At 41.6% G+C, this 24,727-nt stretch overlaps 1 protein-coding gene and 1 long non-coding RNA gene across 2 annotated transcripts; one reads left to right on the forward strand and one right to left on the reverse strand.

Moving 5' to 3' along the window:
- Positions 1-548: 548 nt before the first annotated feature.
- Positions 549-16,912, reverse strand: SERINC1 (serine incorporator 1). The gene is made up of 10 exons (XM_042016114.1): positions 16,757-16,912; positions 10,962-11,123; positions 9,276-9,469; positions 6,288-6,367; positions 5,949-6,086; positions 5,530-5,699; positions 5,344-5,434; positions 3,922-4,063; positions 3,585-3,815; positions 549-2,093 (listed from the first exon to the last, which is right to left on the reverse strand). Exons 1-10 carry the CDS (start codon positions 16,793-16,795, stop codon positions 1,955-1,957), a joined length of 1,386 nt encoding a protein of 461 aa, XP_041872048.1. The 5' UTR covers positions 16,796-16,912; the 3' UTR covers positions 549-1,954.
- A 90-nt stretch (positions 16,913-17,002) lies between these two features.
- LOC121658810 lies at positions 17,003-21,629 on the forward strand. Its single transcript, XR_006014053.1, has 2 exons — positions 17,003-20,073; positions 20,608-21,629. It is a non-coding gene; the product is annotated as an uncharacterized LOC121658810 (long non-coding RNA).
- Positions 21,630-24,727: the final 3,098 nt, after the last annotated feature.

Below are 24,727 nucleotides of genomic sequence, written 5' to 3' on the forward strand. Positions count from 1 at the left end.
GCTCAGCAAAGGGAGAAACTGGGTTTCAGTAACTTCATACATGCAACACAAAAACCACATTCCCCAACTCCCAACAGTGGATCCAAAATTTCTTTTCCCAAAGGAGTAATCTGGCCACTTGTACAAGGAGCTGAATCCATAGACTGAGCAGTCTGCTCATCTTCTGAATTAAGCAACTTGTTCTTTGTTACAGGACTAAGGAACTGCTGTAGTACAACTGGTGTCCAGATGTTCTACCCAAATGTAAACAGGTGCAGTCCAGTAGGGCAGCAGCAGCTGACGAAGCAGGAATGCAGTTATGGTGCAAGGCACGTTTGTGTTTGCAGAGACACAGCTGCCAGCCAAGGGCACAGAACTGTCAGGGGACTTCCCCTCCCACAGGAGCCGGGGACTCGCTGCCTCACAGGTGTGCTCTGCAGCACTGTCGGCTGTCCTCAGAACCTGACAGTGCGATAAAGCATCCCCAGAAGAGCGGATGAGAATGAACACAAACCCTTGCAATAGCCACATCTGGCAGCAGTATGAGACATCAAAAGTCATGGGACATCTTCATCCAAATTTATTTATTAATAAGGTAACAACATATTCCAAATTATTACAAGCCTTTACTAATCTTTCTATTTCTGTCTCAAGTTTGACTTCATACGTCAGACTTTTGCAGTACATGTCAGTGTTCAGGTGCAGAATTAAAATAAAAGCTTAGAGAATAGAAACAGGAAGTCACAAACACCATGGAAAAAGATGAGCATGACACCTGCAGGCTCCAGGGTCACTCGCAGTCAGGCTGCTCTAGGCTCAAGTTGTAGCAAGTAATAGAAATAATGTGGCTTATGTACTTCAGTTACAAAGCAGCAAGCACAAAAGCATTTTAAGATTTCATAACTGCACAGGAACTATGCCTAGATTCAGACTTTCTAGGCTCAAGTCCATCTCTGGCAATGGACGACAAGCAAAATATCTAATACAGTAAAAGATTTCAAGATTCAGAGCCCCAAATATTTTAAGAAACCCTTCAGTTGAAGCCTCAGTAAATGCAAACCTCCTCCTTTAGTTATTGTAATTTCAGTGCTCCTTTTTCTCCACGTTTTTTAAAATCACAATACTCAATTCCTCCAAAGGGTTTACACAGCTTTCACCACTCGGCTCCTTGCAAACTCCATGATAGTAGCTTAGCCAAGAAGGAAGTGGCACACTAAACAGCAATAAATTACAGCACAGCTACGCCATTTAAACTACTTAAAAAAACAGTACGTAGATGCACACTGTAAACAGGTGCCTTAAGAACATGCTTCTGAGCATCTGATACCAGGATATTTCTCCCCAGGGTGCCTGTCCTCCTGTGTGCAATGGGACACACCAGACTGGCTCCTTTGCAGCTCCAGGTACAAGTTTGCCCCCCTCATATCTGTGCAGAAGGTACCACTGCCCTCGGCATGGGAAAGGTCAGGCTGTTAAGTGTCAAAGTGCTGCAAGATGTCCAGTGACTCCAACATGCTCCACTTTGAGTCTAACAGCACTTACTCAAGGCTTACTTTGGAATCAAGGCAACAGGGATCATCAAAGGCAGCCCCTCCTTTACTTGCAAAGCCTGACCTAGCACTGTTTAGTTATCCTAATTAACACTTCCACTTTTTTCCCTGCAACCATTTGATGCAATTGAGGGGAAAAAAACGTACTTCCAAAAGTTCTTGATCTTGCATCTCGTGCTCCCAAAGCCCTCAACCTAGGAGTAATCCTATGAAAACCATCGTTACAGCAATTACCATTGAGCTCAGCTAGAAAAAGTCATTTAGTGAAATGACAAGACATGATCCAAGGTAATCATGCAGGATAAAGCAGGGAATACTACCTGGACAGCACACACACACATATTTACACCCGCACTATTACCCGGAACACTGTTTGTTTCAGGGAGATGAGGCACTAACACGGCCTCCCTCGAAAGCAGCACAGCTTAGTCAAAGTCGCGGTTGGTAAGAACCAGCGGAGCCACCAGAGTCCACACGTACAGCACGATGCCAATCCAGCTGGAAGAGATCTTCACCCACACAGACGGCCACTTGCTGGTCATTGTCTCATAAGTAGAATCCGGACTGTGAAAGAAGGAAAAGAAAAAGGATCATTTGCAATTTGTTTTTCAATACAACATACTTGTGTTCTAAGCCACCCTTCAACACTTGTTTTCACAGGAGATCATTTTCACTTCACACCTCAAAGGACCCTTCTTCCAGGCAGTTCACACCAGTCTGTACAAGAACACCATTTGTAAGCTGGTGTCACAGGAAGGTGGAAAAACAACAGCAGCACAAACAGTACTTAGTACAAGAAGCTGCCAAGAAGCAGAAATAATTACAAGAAATCTCTAGCAAATCTGCAGAAAGGCAGTAAATGGGTATCACTTAGAGACACAAATAATGTATTTTGCCTTGCCAGAGATCACCACCTAGAGAAATTAATCCTCTTCATGTCATATTAACCCAAAGAGGGCCACAAATCAAATCCACAGCATGACTATCTGTAAGAGTTATTTCTGAAGGAAGCACCTGTTAGTGTTGCTTTTTCAATACAAATTGTTCTTTGCCAAGTAACTAGACTATGATTTGTATTTTTTAATTCTGAAGAACATCTGATCAAGCTGCCAACAACAAGGCACACACAGGAGGACTATTTTATTGTGAGGATTTTTTCAAGGAGCAGACAACCTAATTTCCTTCCACCAAGCCCTGTCACAGAATGGCTGTGGTTGGAAGAGACTGCTGAAGGTTCTCTAGTCCAACTCCACTGTTTCAGCAGGGACACCTAAATTCAGCTGCCCCAAATGGCTTTTGAGTACCTCCAAGGATTGAAACATCACAACCTTCCTTGGCAACCTGTGCCAGTGCTCCGTCACCCTTGCAGTGGAAAAGTGTTTCCTTATGTTCAGGGGGAACCTCCTGTATTTCAGTTTGTGCCCTTTGCCTCTGGCCCTGTCACTGGCCACCCCTGAGAAGTCCCAGCTCCATCCTCTTTGCACCCCTGCTTTAAGTGTTTCTATACATTAGTGAGACACCCCTTGGGCCTTCTCTTCTCCAAGCTGAACAGTCTCAGCTCTCTCAGCTTCTCCTCAAATAATAGATGCTCCAGTCCCTTCATCATCTTTGTGACCCTTTGCTGGACTCTCTCCAGTATGTCCATGTCTCTCATACTGGGAAGCCAGTGCTGAGTAAATGGGAAGGAACACCTATCCCTTGACCTATTGATATAACATGTCCCTTTTCTAGCTCTCTGTACCAGACATGGGCCTAGTGTTTGCTAATTTTTAGTTGTTATAGAATTAAGACTTTGTCCTGTTCACTTCAGCAGGATGTATTTCAGCAGGCCAGTGAATGACAAGAATCATGCTAGAAAATATGACAAGCACTTGTGAACAAGGTTGGGTACAGTTTTCAAATACAATTCCCTAAATGTAACTCAAACAGTAACTTCCCTTGAGAAGGCCCATTCAAGACCTACATTCCAGAGAACACAACTTGTGCCTCCTTGATGCCAAGAGATGGCACCTTGTATGCTTGTTATCAGCACACCATTTAATCAAATGTAAATACCTGTACCAGTTGGTAAGTGTCATCATGATATACAGTGATGCCAGGAAAAGCATGAAGTGAAAGAAAGAGTAACTGTAAGTAACTCCATCCCTCTCATTATCTATAGCTCGGTGAACATCGTCTCCATCATCAAGGGAGCCATCGCTCCTCGGCATTCCATCCTCTATCAGTGTTGATTCATCACTGGTCAGCATCAGCTTGTTCACTTGGCTGTTGTTGGATGTCCGGATGCTGGATTTGAGAGGAAAGGACACGGTACAGTTACCCAAATAAAAACAATTAATATCCAACAATAAGAAGTAATACAAATTAATGGATTTTTTAAAAGGAATTTTACCTTGAATAGAGAACACACAGCAAAAACAAAACCAGTCCTACGATTCCTTGTGCATCCCACCACTGCACTACCTGGCCTTGGGTTGGAGTGGTGGTGCTGTTGTAACCAATGATGCTCAGCAGACTGGGGTTACAGCGCCTGTCTGTGAGGGAAATTGCATTAGAACTTACATAAAACAAGAACAGGACAAATATTTAATAGCACATTTCCATGCTGAATGCACAGAAATAGAAAGGAACTTCGTGACTGTGACAGTCTTGAAGTAAAAAAGCTTTTAATCTAATTTTAGGCTACTGAATCTCTCTAGAGCAGGGAAATGACAGTATACGGCATAAAAATCTGTCTCTTCGAGCAGATAAAAGGATTTTGAACTTATATAAGATATGCATCAACTGCTTTACTATTCCATCTCATAATTAGATGCAACAAAATAAAAATCTCTGCATTTTAAACTACAGAAATTCTACTGCTAGAAAGTAAGTCTGACAAACATATTCTACAGATGGGGTACCCAAGACATCTCAGAATTGGAAAACTATGCCAGTAAGTTAGTTTTTTATTATAAGTGGTTCCCAACCCACAGCATCCATAGGTAATACTGATGGAACAGCTGAAAGTAATAGACAATCTTATTTTCCCATAGCCACAGCCTGAATTAGATGACTCATGTATTCCATAACACAGAAGCACAGAACATTGTCCATAACTAAGATAAAAGGGTCAGAGACCCAATTAAAACCACCAAAATCAGTATCTTGACAATTTAATCACCAGAATTTCTGCACTTATTTATTTATAGATATATTAAACTGTTTTCAGACACAATAAACCTGGACAATATTTATCACTTATTTTAAATCCTCAGTTTGGAAAAACATAATCAGAAGCGTGCTGGTCACCTCAGGAATGTGAAACTTGATAGGGAGATGAAACTCCCAGACACCTCAGAGAAGCTGTGGTGATCTGCAAAATCTAAGCTTTAGAATACTGCAGTTCTGCCAGTAAAGAGCAAAAATTCTTACATGCCATGTAAGCAAGAGAAAAAGACATTATCTTCGAATCCTGGCTGCAGAGGGGGCGGAGCTCAGGGCTGTGTGGGCATGGCCAGGTTGCTACGTCATACCTCCCGACATCCTTGCTGGGAGGAAAAGGTGAGCACACTCTGAAGCGGTCCCATTTGGCTTCCCTCTCTCCCTCGGGGAGCTTGTCTGCACCAGCCACGCAGAGCCTGCCCTCTCTCAGTGCTGCCCATTCATCCCTTCCTATCCCTCAGGAGAGTGGGCTCCTGGCAGCACAGGCAGCTGAGCTCTAACACACACACTTTTCATTACCCTGTTCTAATGCGGCGCTGCGAAAGAGGTGAAGATACAATTCACTGCTGAACTGGTCACCCAAAAAGCACTACATTGCTACCACACTTACCTGGCTCATTGGTCATAGCTGACCAAGTCAAATACATTGTATAAATTGTGATCACTGAAGACTGCAGCAAACCAGATCTTGGCTGAGATTCCTATACAAAGGAGTCACAAAACATGAAAGTTAGACAATCAAAAGCTGCGGGCAGAGTTATATTGTGATCAGGAGGCAACAGAATTAAAATTGTACCTGAATCCTTGGCAGAATTGACATAACAGAAGCACCAATACACAGGAGCATATTAACACTGATGAATGTCTTGTTTTCAGAACAACCTTCTGGATGAGTGTAATAAACATAAAACAAGACAATAGCTACAAGAGACAGCAGATAGTTGACAGCTGTAGCTGAGAGCAGAGCTGTGAAGAAACAAAACCATGGTTAAACTGGTTAATGACAGAGACTGCACCTCTCCCTGCTTCCCCTTATTCAACTTGACAAGAGAAGGACATCAGTAGAGCTGAACTACACATCTGAGAAAATGATACTAATGCATGAAGCAGCCCTTTCTGCACTCTAGTAAAATGAACTGTTCAGTGAATAACTTATTTAACATAACACACATTAAATGAAATTTAAAACTTGATTGTAGTACAGTCCCTCCTTACCTGCATACCAGCATCTTGAGTTTCCTTCCTCCATTTTTTCAACCCAAGATTCATTCCAGGAATGGGCAAAGTCAATAAGCAAGACCAGCTGAATAAGAATAAAGCAGAATGCTCCAGCCATACCTACATAAAACCACACTAAAATAGAAGTAAAACAAAAACAGTTAAGAACCATAGATGATTTACCCCCCTCCCCCCCGTTTCAGCGTCCCTAAACACACAGAAGCACTATAGTTACACAGCTACAATTAAAACTGTACTACATCAGCATGCACTTACTTTTCTTTTAAAACTAAGTATGACTGCAACATGATACAGAGGAAGACAATATTCCCTCACCAGTTGTAAATGGTCCCTCTGGTATGAAGAAAGCTCCAACACTAATTGCAAGTGCCGTCGCAAATTTAAAGAACCAGAATCTAAAGGGAAATAAAGAGTAAGGCAACTGTTAAGTCTGGTCTGATTCACACACAAAATACACATCTTTAGAAGTTGGTTTTTTTAATTTGCTCATCCTTAACTTGCGTCTTTTGAAGCACGATAAAAATTTTATCTGCCCAAGATTTTTGTTCTCCAAAAAATTATGCCTAAACTGTGCTAGGCTGACACAGAGTTTGACACGTTTCCCAGAAGTATCCTCTTACTCATGAATTACAAACTAGGCCAATTGTGAGCTGCTTTTTTTCTTCCTAAGACCATTTTAAACCAGAGCAGTGAGATTACTGAATTGTCTGCACAGCAGAAAAATGGATTAAAAAATCCCTTCCTGCTTTTAATATCAAAGATCTGACCGGTGCCTACAATGACAGAAAATATTATGCTGGATCTCCCTACCAGTCTTAGTTCACTTCCTACATGAGAGAGATACACAAAAGTCTGGATTTTTCCTACCCAACTTCAGATTCTTTAGGCCTAGAGCTGATGAGGATTCATCATGAAAAAAAAGGCAAATGATTTATCCTGCACAGAAAAGACACAATCAAATTCTAAGTCCCTGTTTCAATGCAGTGTCATTGTAATCTTTTTTTTAGTAAAAGATACGCATTCACAGACCATCAAAACAGATCAGATGTTTCCAGAAAGCATACAAGGGAGCATCTTCCACCAGAGATTCACCAAACTCACCCCAAACTGTATAAATATATCCTGCATGGGGAACTTCAAACTGTTATGCCAACAAAACTATTTTTTGTGATCCCAGTGACAGGCAGCTCCAAAAACAGGCATGGTGCCATCTACATGTACTTCAAAACTGAATGTAACAGCACAAAGATATGTACCACACCCCCACAATGTCAAACAATTGTCAATTTTTCAAGTTTTATAGCCCTTCCCATTTCTTCCCATACTTTGAACAAGTTTAATCTCTCCTGCTGGCTGTTACAATCAAGTGATGGAGACCAGAAGTGCCAATTGTGTGGAAAGGAACTATGTGAGATGACAGAAGTGTAGAATATGGAAGAAAATGGACTAATTCCCTGGGATATAGAGAAGTGACTAAACCCAGTGTGAAAGTTGAATCAAGTTATAACATTTACGGTGCAACACACAACCCGCTAAAACTAGTTTTTGAATCTACTTTTTTTTTAAATCAATGTCATTCTCAATTACAGAAATAAGAATGGGTTCAAGTTTGTATATATTTAATCTCTAATTCCAGACATTTTTAAAGGATCTTAATGCTCTACCCCATACGAAACTGAAGACAATATTCATCTGAAATAACACCTACAGCTGCTGTGCATTCTATGCAAACCAGCAAGTATCTCATAGATACATTACAATTCTTTTTTTTCCTATTGTTATTATAAACCTGAGGCAAGAAATCACTCTGACTGCTGTTAAAAAAGCAGAGAAGCTGAACACTGGAACCAGATCACACTACTGGGCTTAACTTGCATGCAAGCATGAAAAAATTAGTACACATATATGGAAAAACCTAGCATTCTGAATATTTCAAACTACTGACAAAAAGATTACATCTCAAAGTATTACTGAACATCCAATTCCAAAAATCAAAAGCCATAAAGCTCACTGTAACGCATTATTATTGAACCAACAAATTATTACAGAAGTAATGTTATTAAATATTTTACCAGCAACAGTTAAATAACTCAATCTTTTCCTTTTATCCTAGTGCTGATGTTAGATTGGCTAAGAAGAGCAAACTGCTATGGCTTGCATAAACTGTACCTAAATTTGTACTGGAGAGCAGAACTCCAAATAAGGTTATCAAGAAGATCCCAAACACTTAAGAACAGTTTTAGGTAAAAAACATCCCACATCATGTAAAATCACCATGTGCCTTTTTTTTGGAAAAATTAAAAAAAAAAAGAAAAAAGCAAAACCAAAAACAACAGAGCTCTGATACAGAATGTAGCTGAACCACCTTCTTTTGCTTGCAACAAGCATAGTCTCCTGAACAAAGCAGGGTGGAGGAAAAGACTGAACTGAGTTACTGTTGTTAACATATCTTAATACTGTACTCTTTTTCTTTAGACCAAAAAAAACTGAACAAAGCAACATTCTCTTCAGTCTTAATTTTCCCCTACAGAAATAATTTGAAGCTTTTTCTCATTTTATGCTAGACATGTTTAATCCTACTATACTGAATATAAAATAAAATTTTATGGCTTAGCTGTTCATAGCTTCTGTTAAATACAGTAGTCACCTTGAAAAAGCAGTACTCTCAGCAATCACTGTGACCACCAAGATTAGGCACCATAAATGGTTTTAGACATTTTAGCATCATGCCCTCTTACAAATATTTAGACCTCTTTGGTTACACATAGGCAGACCCTGGATGAAAACTACCACTTGTGTCAACACACAAGCTGAAATTCCACTATATTCTTCCATCTGATAATCCTAACTAAAATGAAACACAAAAGAAAATCTACTGGAAAGTTCAGAAACTAGATATGTAACTCATTTCTTTTTGCAGAGGGGCAACTGAAAAGATAGCAGAAAGAGAAAAGGTATGTTTTATACATCTATATAGATATGTATGTGTAACTGTTATAACCTTTAAAAGAAAACTATTCAGAAAAGAACAAAACTTCTTACAAGCTTCAAAGTTAAGAGGAATATAATTCCCAAAGGACAAATTAGGCTTTTGAATCTTTTTATTTCTTGACAAAATCTCAGTGGAATGAAATTTTGTGCCATTATTCATCTCTGAATTTCATCATCTTTAGAAAAAAGCAGAAGTTCTCATCTTGGGAAACCTTTGGACTGGCAGAGTTCAGGCTTGGAAAAGCAACAGCCACGTGTATCTTTTCCTCTTATAAAAACTAACTCATCTCAGCACTCATTTCTGCACCTTACCCATTGTGCACTGCTGCTCTGGGGTCGTTGCTGCTCTTCACTTTGATCATCAGCAAGGAGAAGAGAAGGAAGAACATGGCCATGCCAAAGCACACGCGGTACACGGCCTTGTAGCCAACCAGGACATCACAGTTCACATGGCCCTGCACACCAGGAATACTTGTTCCCAACCCTCCATCACAAAATCCAGGAATCTGTGATAAATACAAGACATGCCAGTCATCTTTAAAAGACTTCCTGTCAGTAAATGTGTATTAATAAATTTCCAATATGCAATTCATTAATATTGTAACATTATGTTACTACTAACGCTGTTAGAAAATACGATACTGAAGGACTGCATCATTAGCTACAGTCCAAGTAGAATATCAAACATATGCAAGGAAAAAAATCTGCACAGGTAGGATAAACTAAACTAAACTAAAATATAATAAAATAAATATTTTCATAGAATAGTTTGGGTTGGAGGGGACCTTTAAAGCTCATCTAGGCTAAGCCCTCTGCCATGGGCAAGGACATCTTCAACTACCTCAAGTTGCTCAAGGCCCCATCCCACCCAACCTTGAATGTTTCCAGGAATGGGACTGGGAGCTTATTAACAAGTTTTTTCATGTTATTAGCAATTTCAGAGCTTCTCAAAGAAATGCAGTTTTCTCTTGTTGATCTGAATCAAGAGATAATCAAAGATCTTGGAATCAGTAAATCTGACCTGACAGTTACTATCAGGCTGATGACACAGCTAGGAGGTGGCAGCCTGCTTACATCTCTTATTTAAAACAGACACAGCCTTTCCCAGAAAAGTACCATCACCATCAACTAGGTGTATCTGTAACTTCCATGTGAAACAGCTGAGAACATTCTCTCCAGTCACTACCAGGACATGAGCCACATCTTTTAGAAGTCAAATCATACTCCAGAAGGCTGTAATTTTCTTTCCTAGGTGACAAACATGGCTCTCACTGAAGTGCTAATGTAGTAACTATACCAACCTAAAATACACATTTTCAGATGAATCATTTGGGGGGAAAAAACATGTAAAGCATGTCTAACCAAAGTTACTATCTACTGAAAAAAACTAAAGACTGCAAAAGAGAACTGAAGTGCATGCAACTCAAGTTCAGTGAACATGTAAGCTCTACTGTAACTCACAACACCACTCTCCAATTTTATATTGCATCCTCATATAGCTAATAAACTGTATAATCCTACAAACACTTCCTAATTCCATGAGTGGAAAACACGCTACTATGATTAGTGAAAAATATTTTTGTTATTCAATGCAGACTTTTAAATAGAACTTTAACTAGTACGGCACAATGAAACTAGAAGACATCTTAGTGTTTTCTTTTTTTAGTTCCAACCACAATAATAATCATTTAAGTGCCATAAATACAAGCATCTCAGTAATACTTAATTTGAAACTACACATACATAAATTTTCTTTTTTGATACTTTATTTTTTCTGCTCTGAGCATTTAAAGGAGGCACAACCTTACCTCAAAATAATGCTTTTCATCTATAGAGGGATCCTTCTTTATTTGACTTACAAACAAATTAATGGTGACTGTGAAGCACAGCTGGTAGCAAAATTACATATTTCCATATAAAATCTATGGTTTCAAGATGTCAATTACTATTATCTGTGACATCTGTCCTACCAAAAATGTTAGCAATAAATAACCTGACCTTCTTCAGCTGCTCTTCCATGCCTGGTATTAGCATCACACAGGCAACGCTCACACCAAGAAGTAGAAAGAAGGCATAAATCAGCCGAGTTATGGTGGAGTTGTTTCCACTGGGGCAGCATCGGCAGAGCAGGCACGGGGCACTTCCACACAAGCATGGTATCTGACAGAAAGACAGAACATTAATTATTTAAAAAGCTTTGAATTACTAGATTTCAATATTTAATCAGGCTGTGCAGATCATCAGACACTACGATGGAAGATTACTCATCCGGTGCATCCCACCACTAGCGCAGACGAAGTCACTGCAACACATTACAGAGCCACTGAACAACAGCACTTCCCGAGGCGCCGCTGCACGGTAAAATCAGCGCTACGCCAGAAGTCATCACTTAGCCATTCAGAAGAAATAAAGACTGGATTCTGGCTCATTTATTCTCCTGAATTTTATTTCGTTTCAGCTAAATGATATGCAAGGATTGCTTCTGTTAGCAACTACATCCTCCCTTCCACAGCTGCAGAGATTAAAAAAATACATCACAGGAAAAATATATGAGCACAACTGTCATGCAGGTACACTCTCAGCACCTGGCACAGCTGGGATACAATCCTCACTGGTGCTGTAGGTATTTCCAAAATACAAAAAAACAGGTAGAAGAGCCTAAATCTTAGGTTGCAAATTATTTCATATTAGCAGCTACTGACATATCACATAATTCTGTTAGGTTGCAAAATTAACTTAGGCAAGAGTTACAAACAGCAAGAAGAGAGCAAATACGCAGTACATGTGTTATTGATACCAAATATCAACAGCAAAAGTGGATGGGAATGCTCTAGAGTTGTGATACTACAAGGGAAAAAAAAAGAACAAAATTTACCCGTATTTAATTCTCACACAGAAAATTGTGGGAAGAAAAAAAGGGAGCTATTTCACCAGGAAAGGGCTGGGGAGCAGGGAACAATTCTCTGCCGCTGTGACAATTTGGGAAGTAAAAGAAAGGCAAGGTCCCACAAATAAACATTAGCCAAAGGAGGAAAGGTACAATCAAAATGCGTGATCACTGACTGCCCTTCTCTGAGCTACAACAGAGCACACTGCCTCTGACAAAGAAAGACACAGAACAGGGTTAAAACCCAGCTTCTCCCCCAGCACACATCCAAGGACAACTCCACCATGGGACAAAAGCCACAGGTGTTCATCACCACATTAAGAGACACTCAGACAGTCATGTAAGGACATGAGCAGTTACAAGGCCACATGACCAGGACATGTCAATCACCCAGTATGACTGGCATGTGTCAGAATTCTCAGAAGTTTGGTCATATGACAAACAAAAATGCCAGCAGTCTACTGCTACCGGAAAAGCCCCAGGGGTTGCCAGGAAAAGCAGACAGACTGCCACAACACTCCTGGCAGCCTCCCGAGAAGCCCTCAGGAAAGGGCTGATTATCGTTCTTACAGTTTCAACCAGACTCACACGTTGGACCCACAAACTTTGTCCTTTAAATAACTTCCCTGTATTGTTTTTGGCATATGTATTCCTTCCCGCGGAGCCAAGAATTTTCACTTCACTAGGCTACAGAATCATCTTTAAACTAGCAAACTTCACCATTACATTTGTCTTGCTAAACCAGTGAAACTAGGCAGATTCCCACAATAAGTATTTCAGGACGAAAAAGCTATTATACTGCCCTTTTTTACCTTCTCCTCCACTCAGTATCATTATAGCACAAATAATACAAAGGTGTTGATTATAACAAGTTTCATCTCAATATAATAAAGAAATTATTTAGACTGAGACCAACCAGTCCTTGCAACAACCTCCCCAACGATATGGTAGAGTCTCCATCACTGGAGATTTTCAAGATGCAACTGGACAGGGCACTAGATCATCCCACTCAGGCCCCCCTTTTTTGTAAAAGATGGACCAGGTGGACCCTTGAGGCTGCTCTAGGACTGCAAGCAACTACATTAGGGGCATCTATGCTTTGTAAGCAGGAAATGTATGGCAAATATTGTCTCCGAGTGCATCAGAATTTTCACAGTACTACTGTCTTACGCTATTTCCTACACACAAAAATAACCTTTCCAGTGAAAAATATCTCTGTTCTCTGTTCAAAAAATCACTTTGAACTAATTCTGTCTGCATTAATATTTCTAAACATACTGTCGAATAAAAGGTTGAGTTTGGCAGAACAGAATATATGACTAGGCTCATCTGCTGCAGAAAACGTGGGGACAGGAGCACCTGTCAAAAAAAGGTCACCTCTGTAATGAACCCCAGTGTTACACTGTTTGTTAAATATCTAAATAATTCAAGCAACTTGTTCCTGACTGGCTCAGGGGAAGGCAGAAGTACACATGCTTCTACAGACAGGAGAGACCTGCAGTAGCTGAAATGAAGATGATTGTCTCCACTTCACTGGGAAAAAATGTGCCTCAAGAGAGGCTATACGCCTCACTAAAGTGTGTGAGCTCCAACACCACCTTTTAAAATGTTTTGCCCCCAAACAGCTCATGCAGATACATCTCTGAACAAGAGATGCCTACTGATACGTGATATTATTTATACAAGTTGGCCACTTACACAAGGCAACACATTACAGTCCGATTCTCTCTTTCTTTGGCAAAGAGAATAAAATAGATACCATTCCAGTAAATTAGTATTATACTACCGGCAAAACTACTTGTTACGGACTTTGAAAATAACAGAAACCAAAGAACATTTAGCCCATGGAATTCAGCTTATCAGCAGAGGAGACAAGGAGAGCTTCTTCTTTTGAAGTGCCACCTTCTTCCTAAATTTGAAGCACACCTCCCACAAAAAATTCAGTAGTACGAACAGTAAGATATTACCATGCAGATCAAAGCTAATAATTCCCCAGGTGTGACTCAGCTTAGTCACAGATGCAGAGAAAGAGTTACTCTACAATTACTTTTTCACTTGTTTTCATAAAGAAGCTTAGACAAAAGTTACTCAGTCATAACTGCATAAAATCTACTGGCTTCCAGAAACCTTCTTACTTACCTACCAACTCATATCCCTTTACATTTTTGAGGAAAAATAAGCAGCTCAATGGCGTTTACTAAAGTAAAATAAGAAAAGACAACCCACACACCTATTCTGGGAGCAGCCAGCTGGGCAGACAAGTTAATTCATGCCTGCTAAACTAGTCACTTCATTTCCCCAGGGCAGCGGAAATTGCATGACGAACACGTAACAAGATGTATACTGAAGGAGAGAGAAGGAGAGAGAAAACCCCACAAAATCATGGAAGGTCAAATGTTACTGCCCTTGATGCACACCGAACAGGTTTTTAATATAAAACATAATCTTCCTACTGGAGTAATGACGAAATTATTATATATTGAATTAAGTATTTGCAAAAACACTAAGCCCCTGCTGGGCCTAGTCAGGGTTTAGCTACATCATCCTTACTCTTAAGCTTAAAGACACTGAATCAATCAAGATCTTTGCCTTGACAGAGAATATTAAAGCGAGCAAAACAGCAGCTCAGCTGTTTCAGAGAACAGCACAATAGAGGCAAGCCACAGCAGAGGGAAAACAGCACTGCCTTATCCATCTAGGCTGTCAGGAGCAGAAGACTTTTGGTGAGATGGCTCTGCTTTTATGGCTTTGGCCTCACCCCCATGTCTGACAGGCTCCCCCTTGCTCTTCAAAATGCTAACCTGAAGCACTGCCTGACCAGCACAGGTGAGGGCAGAGCTCTAACACACAGCAGTACCACACCACAAAGAGCCGAGGAGAAACAAGCACGGCATGAGGCCTTACGCAGAGCGGCTCTGCACAGCACACACATGGCCCTGCAGAGAGGCAACACTGACAGCAGCGTCCTCTCAGGCACAGGAGCTTTGCTGGCCATGGCACAGCCCACACCAGCACCAACCCCAACCCCACCGCACCTAGGTCAGCTGCCCCCTCACCCTCACTGTGTGCTTCCTTCTCAGAGCCACAGTGTTTGTACTGACATATCCTTAGAGACCAGCGTGGACAGATTTCTCCTACTCAGAACTGTTGTACAGGCTTTAAGCGCTGATTAGCTGTGGTTTTAAACGTGGAAAGAAAATCAACACTTTAAAACCATCAGGGGAAAGAGAAAAATAATACCAACAAAAACAACCCATCCGGATTTTTGGGCACTTTAAAGGAAGGGACAGGGGTTAACTACGCACAGTGAATCTGACTTAATTATGATCTCATGCAAATCATTTTATCTAACAGACCATTAGCTGAATTTCTCTGTAGAGAAGCAAACACTCAAGAGCAAGTAGACAGAGGCTCTTCATGCACTACAAACACCAACCAGTTGTCAGAAAAGCTGTTTATGAACTTGAAAATATATTTTATATATATATATTAACTCAAATAGTTGAATTAAAGCCTATAGTCACAATGTCATGAAGTATTTGACAATAATTAAAAAAAAATAATGTTAACTATATTTAGCTAGTAATTAAAGCCTAACTGGCTAAACCATTAAGTGGTGTTTAAAATGTTAATGAGAGCAAAATGAACCCTGACAGTAATTAGTTAGAAGGATATTATCAGTGTTCTAGTTGATTATTTACATGCATATCAGCCTGGAAGTTAACTTATGCAGATTTTCCAATTTTATGAAATTTCCTATAATTTGTACATGAGATTAAGAGATTATGGATCATCTCTCTTAATTAAATGTCACTCTGTACTAGAAGAGCCAAAGCCCATACATTCAGATATCACAAAAAAAAAAAAAAAGAAGCTTGGGTAAATTATATCACTAAAAGTGTGTGTATGAACTCTTTAATAACAGGTAATTTAATTTAATCCATGTATGGTACAGTATTTTTGGTATGAAAAATTCAGATTTTCATAGTTCCACTGACATTTTTATAGCAAACATCTAAAAACTCACAAACCACTTGGTTGTGTCAATATACACAGGGACCGGACTTGGAAAGACACACTACGTATGGATAAAAAAGCAACGCCTGAGTTGAAGGCTCTTTACCAACTTCTTTGCTTTCCTGCATAGTGCCAACAGTTTTCATGTCATCTCCATCTACTGTTTCCTATTAATAAAAATCACCTGACGGTGCTGCCTCAGCACGGTGGTGACACATCACCACGGATTACTGTGCCGCCAGGAAAGCATGGCTCGGCAAGACAAAGATGCTACTAAGGGTGGAGCTGCTCAGGACAAAGCCGTAAGAAAGAGGAATTAAATACAAATATTAGAATCAAGGAAACGTGCGCGTTTTGATTTTCCCGAAAGAAAGGCTGGAGTTCAAAGCATTTGATCAGACTTCTTACAGATTCAGGGAGAGGGGATTTCAGCGGACACCGTAACACCTCCCGCAAAGGAGCGCGGATTAAGCGGCGCTCAGCAGCCCGACAGGCCGCCCTGTCTGGGTTAAGGACAAAGCTCCCCATAGTCCCGGCGAAACGGCTTCGACGGATCCCTGGGGATCCCGGGAGCAGCCCGAGAGAGGTGGAACCGCGGCGGGGCCCGCGCCCTCCTGCGCGGCGGGGAGAGCCCTGCCCGGGCGGAGCGGGCCGTGGCCGCTCGGGGTGGACAGAGCCCGGCTGCGGCCGGGCAGGGACCCGCAGCCCTCCCGTGCCGCAGGAGGAGGAGGGAAGGCAGCGCCACAGCCGCCCTGGGGAACACAGGCGCGGGGAGGCGAGGCGCGGGTGGGAGGGAAGGAGGAGGGGGAAGCACCGGCCGCCGGCTCCGAGCCTGCGGCGGGCACGGAAGGGCAGGGAGGGAGCCCCGCGCCGCCCGCGGCCACCTTACCCAGCTCGCCATGGAGCAGAGGCCCAGGACGCTGCCCATGGTCCCCGGTGGGCGCGGGCTCCGGCTGCTCCAAGATGGAAGCGGCGGCCGCGGCTCCCGACGCCGTTGTTTACTGCTCCCAGCGGCGCTTCCGGCTGCTCGGACGGCGCGGGCGCGTCACTTCCAGCCTGGAGCGGCCCGGCCGCCAGCGGCCGCCTGCGACGTGTGGAGTGTGCCGAGGGTATGTGCAGGCAGGATGTTCTTTGGTGGCAGGTCTCTGTACGCCTTCAAGCCTAATAAGCAAGAAGGGAGATCTAACCAGGCGAACAGGCAGCGCCAGCATCCGTCATTCAAGGACATCCGGGAACTGAAGCTCAAAGCTTGTTAGTTGTAAGCTGAGGATGTAGCAAATCAAGATGCAGTGAACTGGATGTAGTAAATCTAATTGTTGAATGTCAGTAAAACAGATAGTCGAGGACATCTGGGAATTAACAAATTTTAAGGATGTAGTAAATCAAGGTGTTGATGCACTTCTATGGATACCTCATTAATTTGGCACAATGTTTGATGTCCATGTGTCCTGTAGCTGAACTATGTTCATTATAGTACTAAAAGTCGCACCTACAGGTCACAAAGACCCGTGGCCAGGTGCAGACCCTTCCCCTGAGCATGCACGGATATTAGCTGGGGTGATGGAGCTTGTACAGAATTCCTGCCTACTCACAGTAGAGGGACTATACTTGGAAAGCTGCTGACTCTGAATTTCTGTATGTAAATAATGGTATGGAAAACACAGAGGGAGGTGTTTGATTTGTGGAACACCGCCGAGAACCCTGAAATAAATAATCAATGTCTCTCTCGAGCATGTAATTGTTGGCTTGTTGCACACCGGGTAACAAACCCAGTCTTGTGGACAACAGGCTGGTGATGGTCTCCCTGGTCACTGTTCTCTTCTGTCCCATACTAACCAGCAGGCTTCATCCCATAAAAACCATACAAATTTTTCACCACCTCATATCTTATTAGGGACCATGTTTCTTACAAGTACTGATAGTGCTGAGCTTGCAGGGCTTTCTGGTGGTGCTACGTAGATGAACACAGCCCCAAAAAAGGAAAAAAGGCCCAAAAAAAGAAAATAGTCCTAAAAGAAGAAGTAGTGCTTAAAAATCTTTAAAAAACAATCAGACAATCAAGGAATAGATAATTTGGGTAATACATTTAATTATATAGACATGATACATGTTTATACATATATTTATAAAAATATTTAATAATAAAGGTATTGTGATACCAAGGATACTGTCTCAGCTGAAAAATACAACCCTTTCATTTGTCAAATGTGTCTTAAGATCCAAAACTAGACACTTAAGAAGGATACATAAAGAAATTGAATTTTTAAATAAAATACTTAGCAATATGAGGCAGAGCAGTTCACATCATTTTACAAATTAAGAACATTTTTATCTCTCACAATTTTCCCTTCTTAATAAGGGATTACCCTACTACACACTGGGCTGCTGCTCAGATTGGATTTATCTATGGATGTTGCTAAATCTATCCTTTGTAATTGATTTTAAAGGCAATCCTATTTTCAAAATCAAATATGAAAAGAAAAAGCTAAGAAGAAATTTTTGAAGGCTGAAGGCTTAAGACTGCAATTGTTGTCCAGTGATAAAAAACGGACTGGGAATAATTAACAACATGGTTATAGCTATTAGTTTGAAAGGTAAGTATGCAGAATTAGTGGACATTGAATGTGGAACTTGGTGCATGAACATGCAGCATGCCCATTTTTGCCAAAAGGTTAAGAAAGCTTTGCAAAGTCCCCGTAAAAGTAGTAATGTTGCTGAGGTGAACGTACTTGAGATGGAAGATGGGATCAGCTGTTAGGGTGCCACCAGCTCCTTGCCTACGTAGTCACCAGTGGCCACCAGGCTCTCCTTGGTCTGCTGCCCATAAGCACTTCCTAGTCCTGCTCTGAGGCAGCAGTGGAGGTGTGGATGGATCAGCTCTGATTTGAGCCTGGGGTCTAAGCCTCACCCATCTTTGCCTGCAACACTCACTGTAATGTAACAGGACCTTCCCCCGTGTTAGGCAGGGTAATCAAAGTGGATTTACAGCTGTGGCAAGGAGGAGAAAAGACACCAGGAGAAAAGCAGCGAGTGCTCCTCTCTCCTGCTCCCTGCCACTGGAGCACAAGGCTGTGCTTGGCAGTGAGCTAGTATTTGATCCTCCTGCATCCTGTGTCTCCTCAGAAAGGCAATGTGACAGCAGTGGGCAGGGAAAAATTTTGGAGTACCTTTAGTTCAGCCAGTAGATCCACAACAGTAATTCTTAATGTTCACTTTTGTTTGTGCGCTATTTTGAGCCAGTGAAGCGTGCTGTGTTCATCTTCCACATAACACCACCACAGTAGCCAGAAGGTGCTGGAGGCTCAGCATCAGCTCACAGCTAACACTGCAGCTTGCTTCATGTGATGAATTCATAATCTCCACTCCCTTTCCTTTGTGAAACCCTTAATCTCCTTCAAAGACAAGTTTTCATTAGTTACTGATTTTTTTCCCTTCAGTATTCCTGCAATTTTCAGAGTGTGCTGTTCTTCCTTACAAGAATTTCTGATAGCCATGGCAGCCTATTTCTGTCCATACCAACCTGATTACTTTCCAAATACTAAATCCCATCATTGTTCTCTGATTCAGTCATTATTTCTGCATCTACTGTGGAAAGATACTGAAGCATTATGCACACTTCACTGAACCAAGTCCTGCTCCTCCTTCACTACACACCTTTTCTAAGAAATTGTAAAAGAGAAAAGATCTGCTGCGGGAATTTCTCTTCTAGAATTTTATTCCCTTTTTGAGTCATACAGTTGCCTGACAGCACTAAATTATATCGTGAAATCTCAGGTTTAGTCTGTTTGAAGGGTGGTGGAATTCATCATACCCAGATATATGTCCCAGATGGCTTCCCCGGTGTCATATCTTGCTTCCCTGTGACCCTTTTGAGTTTGTATGGGTATGATAATCATGGTTGTCCATTATTTGACTAGCTCTCTGATTATTTTTTTTTAGAAAATAACAGGACTCAAATAGCAGAAATAACTTGTTTGTTTGTTTGTTTGTATTTGGGAGTTTCTTACTAAAATCTGCCTTTTTGCCAGCTGTTTATTGGAAAATGATAACTTTTCCAAACTAGAGACCACCTGTCTGTTTCATGGTCTGCACAAGCAACTTTGATCAGCTCCTTCAGTGAAGACCAGATCTGCAGAGTCCAGTGCTGCCTAGTGGAGGATCCCAAACACGGCCACACACACTTTAACCTCCCACAGAAAAGCCCTGGTAACCATTTCATCTCTTGAATTCACATCCCTGAACCACTGAGAGGAGGGGTGAGCTAGACAGGACAAGATACACTAAACAGGCTTATGCTTTAGGCAAAGCTTTTCCAAATCTATACTTTTCTTTTAGTGGTTCATCACACTGGTAAGCAGCATGAGAGGAAGAATCCTGAAAATCCCTCTGGATGGGAGGTGGACGCAGAGCCGGCTTGCCTCACACTGAGGGAGGCTGTGCCTCTTGCCATGAATGTCTGCCCTCAGTTATTTGAGTTAGCAATTACTGTGAACTTGTAGGATGCTGGGGACACAATGCAAATACTGCACTGCCCGGAACACAGAGCAATCCCTGTGGCTGGCAGCAAACACCAGGTGTACGTACAGTGACCATGTGTGTAGCATGTGCACCATAAGCCCAGCAGCTCTCCATACAGTTTGGCAGTGCCCACGTATGTGTTAGGAATGTGCACTGCGAAGCAGAAGTGGAAATATTTAGTGAGCAATGTTGACCCTGCTGTGTTTTATTTTTCCCCTCCAGTCACATAGAAGCCGTGAACGTGTTTCCCTGGGACCTACAGCATTGCTTCATGAAGCATTCGGCACCACAGCACAGCAGCATCAGACCATGGATAGACTACACTACACCCACAAATCTCAGAAAAATATAAAAGCACCTCCAGACCTTCCCAGACAAGATTTACAAGCACTCACACACATGCAAATAGAACATGTAAAAATGCAAATAAAACATGGCTGTGTTGAGGCCTCGCTGATCTTTGTGCTACAGTGCCGAAGCCATACCAGGCATCAGCATAACATTTGGAGGAAGCAAGGTGTTCAGCCCTCAAAACTGAAGGAGAAAACCGAGGATGGCTTTTGTTGTCGCGGCATCGACGTAAAATTACAGCTAAAGATCGTTTCCCCTAGAGGGCAGTGCAACTTAAAGAATGGAAATCTCTCCCTGGCAGCGCTCAAATGGAAATTTGAAGATGTGGGTTTTATCTCAACAATGTTAACAGAAAAATACTCTGCAGGGTGTATTTTCTGGAATGAATCTGTATACACAGTACGATTCTATTTCACTTACTTTAAGTCATTTTTAAGTGAAATCTACAAAAAACCCTTTTTTCCCTTTGATCCTCTAAATGAAAAATAATATTGAAATAATGTCTGCTACAACAGATTATGATATCCATGTTTCAATCTCTATTGTGAGAGAGAATTGGAACACAAAAGAATAAAATTCTTGTTTCTGATGGACTGTGCAAAGACTTGTAATAGAGATATCAGAAATTTAATGGAATTCAGAGGCCATATTATTCAAGGACTGACCTAGATATAAATCTAATACTGATTCAAATAGATAGGAGTATAGAATAAATGTTCCTCTTTATATCCCTCTTACAAGTTTGTGGGTTTTGTCATTTTTTTCTTCTAACAATACCTGTTTATGTAGATCAAAATCAAATGATGCAATGGATTTAAATGGTAAAGCATTATCATGTATGCTTCTAAAATTGTCTTGTGATCCGGAAAAATACATTACTGAGTAGAATTTGATTAACAGCAATCTTCTTTTTTTTTTTTTTTTTTGTAAATATGTATGGATTTAATCCTTCTTTAGAAAAGAGTGGATAATCTGAAACTGTTTTATACAGCTACTGTTGTGAAGCAGAGAACAAAATATCATTAGATTGTGCAAATTGCTGTCACTCCATTCATAGCAGCAGCAGATTAGATGTCGATTGGGTCAAGATTGTTATTAACATTCCTATTAAGTCCCATCACAGTCATTGCAAGGGAGAGAGGAAAACTAATTTCTACTCTGTTACTGTTATTGTGTGCCTGGAATAAATACTCTCCAAATGCTCTCCAAGGGTAAAATAACAAGACAGTTTCACATCACTACATAATGCTATGTTCTTAATTGGAAAAGACAGAAATATTTGTAATAAAATCAGCCCCCTTCAATTTGTATAGCATAGTATGGTTCAGTGTTTCTAAATAATTGGCATTTTGGAGACTGCTGCTAGCATTGTAACAGGGTGTGATGGATGCCTTTAAAACCCAATACTGACAACTTTCAGTCTATTCCCATCTTGCCTACTGGTCCAGCCATGAGAAGCTTTGTGTTTGTATCACTTATCCTAAGGATAAGTCTAAAGAAACAAGTGGAATTCATCAAGGAATGATTTATTACCCTTACTTTTCATCAGCCAGAAAAATTTTAGAATCCATCTGTATTCTTCAAAATCATCCTGTCTTGTATATTGGAAGGCTCACCCAGATGAGATGCCTGAGAGTACCTGAAGTTGCATCACTGGCATTGCATTAGGCAGCTTCCAGTCTCAAGAGAGACCTCCTCACAGTGGCTTTGCTGAAGGAGGGAGGCTGGTCATGAGGGGTGTCCCCCTGGGCTCAGTACTGGGGCCAGTCCTGTTTGATATCTTTATCAATGATATGGACAAGGGGATTGAGTGCTCCCTCACTCAGTTTGCAGATGACACTAAGCTGGGTGGGAGCGTTGATCTGCTGGAGGGCAGGAGGGCTCTGCAGAGGGATCTGGACAGGCTGGATCGACGGGCCGAGGCCAATGGGATGAAGTTCGACAAGGCAAAGTGTTGGATCCTGCCCTTAGGTCACAACAACCCTACACAGCCCTACAGGCTGGGGGAAGAGTGGCTGGAAAACTGCCTGGTGGAAAAGGACCTGGGGTGCTGGTTGACAGTCAACTGGGCATGAGCCAGTGTGTGCTCAGGTGGCCAAGATCTGAAGCCAGTTGATTACTGAAATAAGTTTTTTTTAAATAACCCTTAAAATTCATCCATCCATCCATCTATCCAGCCAGCCAGCCAGCTAGCAGAACTGTTACAGAAAATTCATGTATTTTTAGAGAAGATAATATTTTTATTTATTTTTATATATCTGCAGGTATATTGTTGGAGCTACACTGATTCACACCATCTGTTAGTGGTCTGTTTTATCAGTGACCTTTCTTTGATTCTCAAAAGCAATGAAGACATATTTCCCTCAGTTATGAGTTTCAGCTAAGAATAAAGTTTGCCAGTCAGGGGTGGCGATACAGATGTTCTGGTCTTCTTAAAAGGTAATCATGAGGAAGTAAAGATGTAGGGTTTTACTATTTGCTTCATAAAAGCATTTAGCTGTTGCAGGAACAAGAAAGCAGGAACTTAGGGATCATTCTGCTCTTAGGACTGATATTTTGGGCACTGTGGATAATTTTGAAGATATTAACAACATTGGTGGGATCAGATGCAGCTTACCAGCAAATTAAAATATGAAAATGCTGAACCACAATTGTTATTTAACTAGCTGTGGGAGTTGTCCCAGAAAACAGGGGCCAACAAACGTGGTGCCACAAAGGCTCTGGAGGCACCTGCACAGCTTAGCCCCCTGGGAATCCATGCTGCAGAAACCTGATAGCATTCTTTCAGAAACTTAGTGAAATCACTTAAGGGTGATTTGGCTTCTGCAGTTACCTAGATTTCTAAAAAACCCTTACACAGGGTCCTCACTAGGAGCTTTCAAAGCAACTAATCAGTCACGAAATTACAAAATATGCTCCCTTTTCAATTAATAGCTACAAGTAAGATCCATCAAGGGCTATTAAGCATAGTTGTCCAGCTCCAATCTCTATTCAGAAAATCCTAAAAATGGTAATTGCTGGAGCTAGAATGGCAAAGCTATCACCACCTTCTTGTCCTTCAGTTACACTCTTTCCTGAAGCATTTGCTATTGGTCTTATTCAGGGACATAATGCTGGGCAAGAGAGCGCTTACCCTGACCTAGGGCAACCTTCCTGATATTCTTAGCTAAGTGTCTCACTATGCGCTGAGTAGTAGCAACTATCTGTAGTTTTCTCTTTTTTAATGATAAAAGGACTCTTCATTTTGTAACTTAATAATTTTAGGTAAAAATAGAGCAATGATTTTCACATAGAATCATAAAAGGGTTGGGGTTGGAAGGGACCTTGAACATCACCTAGTTCCAAGCCCTCTGCCGTGGGCAGGGACACCTTCCACTAGACCAGGTTGCTCAAAGCCCCATCCAACCTGGCCTTGAACACTTCCAGGGATGGGGCATCCACAGCTTCTCTGGGCAACCTGTTTAGGTGCTTCGCCACCTTCTGAGTAAAGAATTTCTTCCTAACATCTAATCTAAAACTGCTGTCTTTCAGTTTAAAACTAATGCCCTTTGTCCTGTCACTATCTGCCCATATAAGCTCCCTTTAAGTACTGAAAGACCCCTGGAGATTTCTCTTCTCCAGGCTGAGCAACCCCAGCTCTTTCAGCCTGTCTTGACAGGAGAGGTGCTCCAGCCCTCTGAGTGTCCTTGTGGGGGGCAATGCTGAAATCTATCATTGCTCCTGTTTTTAGAAGATTTTCAAGAAAGGAACATGGTACCTGCAGTTTGCTAAGTTGGAACAAGAGCCCTTCTCTGCAGAGTCCTGCGAGACCAGCAGGGGCACAAGTTGACCATAATCCTTCAACCCAAGAGCTGCACTTGTGCAGGAAAGGCAAAGCTGGAATTTGTACGTGTGTGGTGGCTCTCACAGCTAAAGCACTGGAGGACTGAATATAAAAAATCTGGACTACACCAGGAACTCTGCATCTGTGCAAACTCACGTAAGAGAGAGC

The sequence above is a fragment of the Corvus kubaryi genome, unplaced genomic scaffold, assembly GCF_017639235.1.
Source record: "Corvus kubaryi isolate FWS band 111438036 unplaced genomic scaffold, C.kubaryi_AGA036_p1.0 split3-73, whole genome shotgun sequence".
NCBI classification, from domain to species: Eukaryota; Metazoa; Chordata; class Aves; order Passeriformes; family Corvidae; genus Corvus; species Corvus kubaryi.

What these genes read in the sequence shown, in the direction of transcription:
- SERINC1 (XM_042016114.1), bottom strand. Translation starts at nt 16,795, where the DNA reads ATGGGCAGCGTCCTGGGCCTCTGCTCCATGGCGAGCTGG. An exon ending in AGAGGGACCATTTACAACTG is followed by an intron (nt 6,087 to 6,287) that starts GTGAGGGAATAT and finishes CTTCTATTTTAG; the next exon opens with TGTGGTTTTATGTAGGTATG. An exon ending in CTGTGTGTTCTCTATTCAAG is followed by an intron (nt 3,816 to 3,921) that starts GTAAAATTCCTT and finishes TCTCAAATCCAG; the next exon opens with CATCCGGACATCCAACAACA.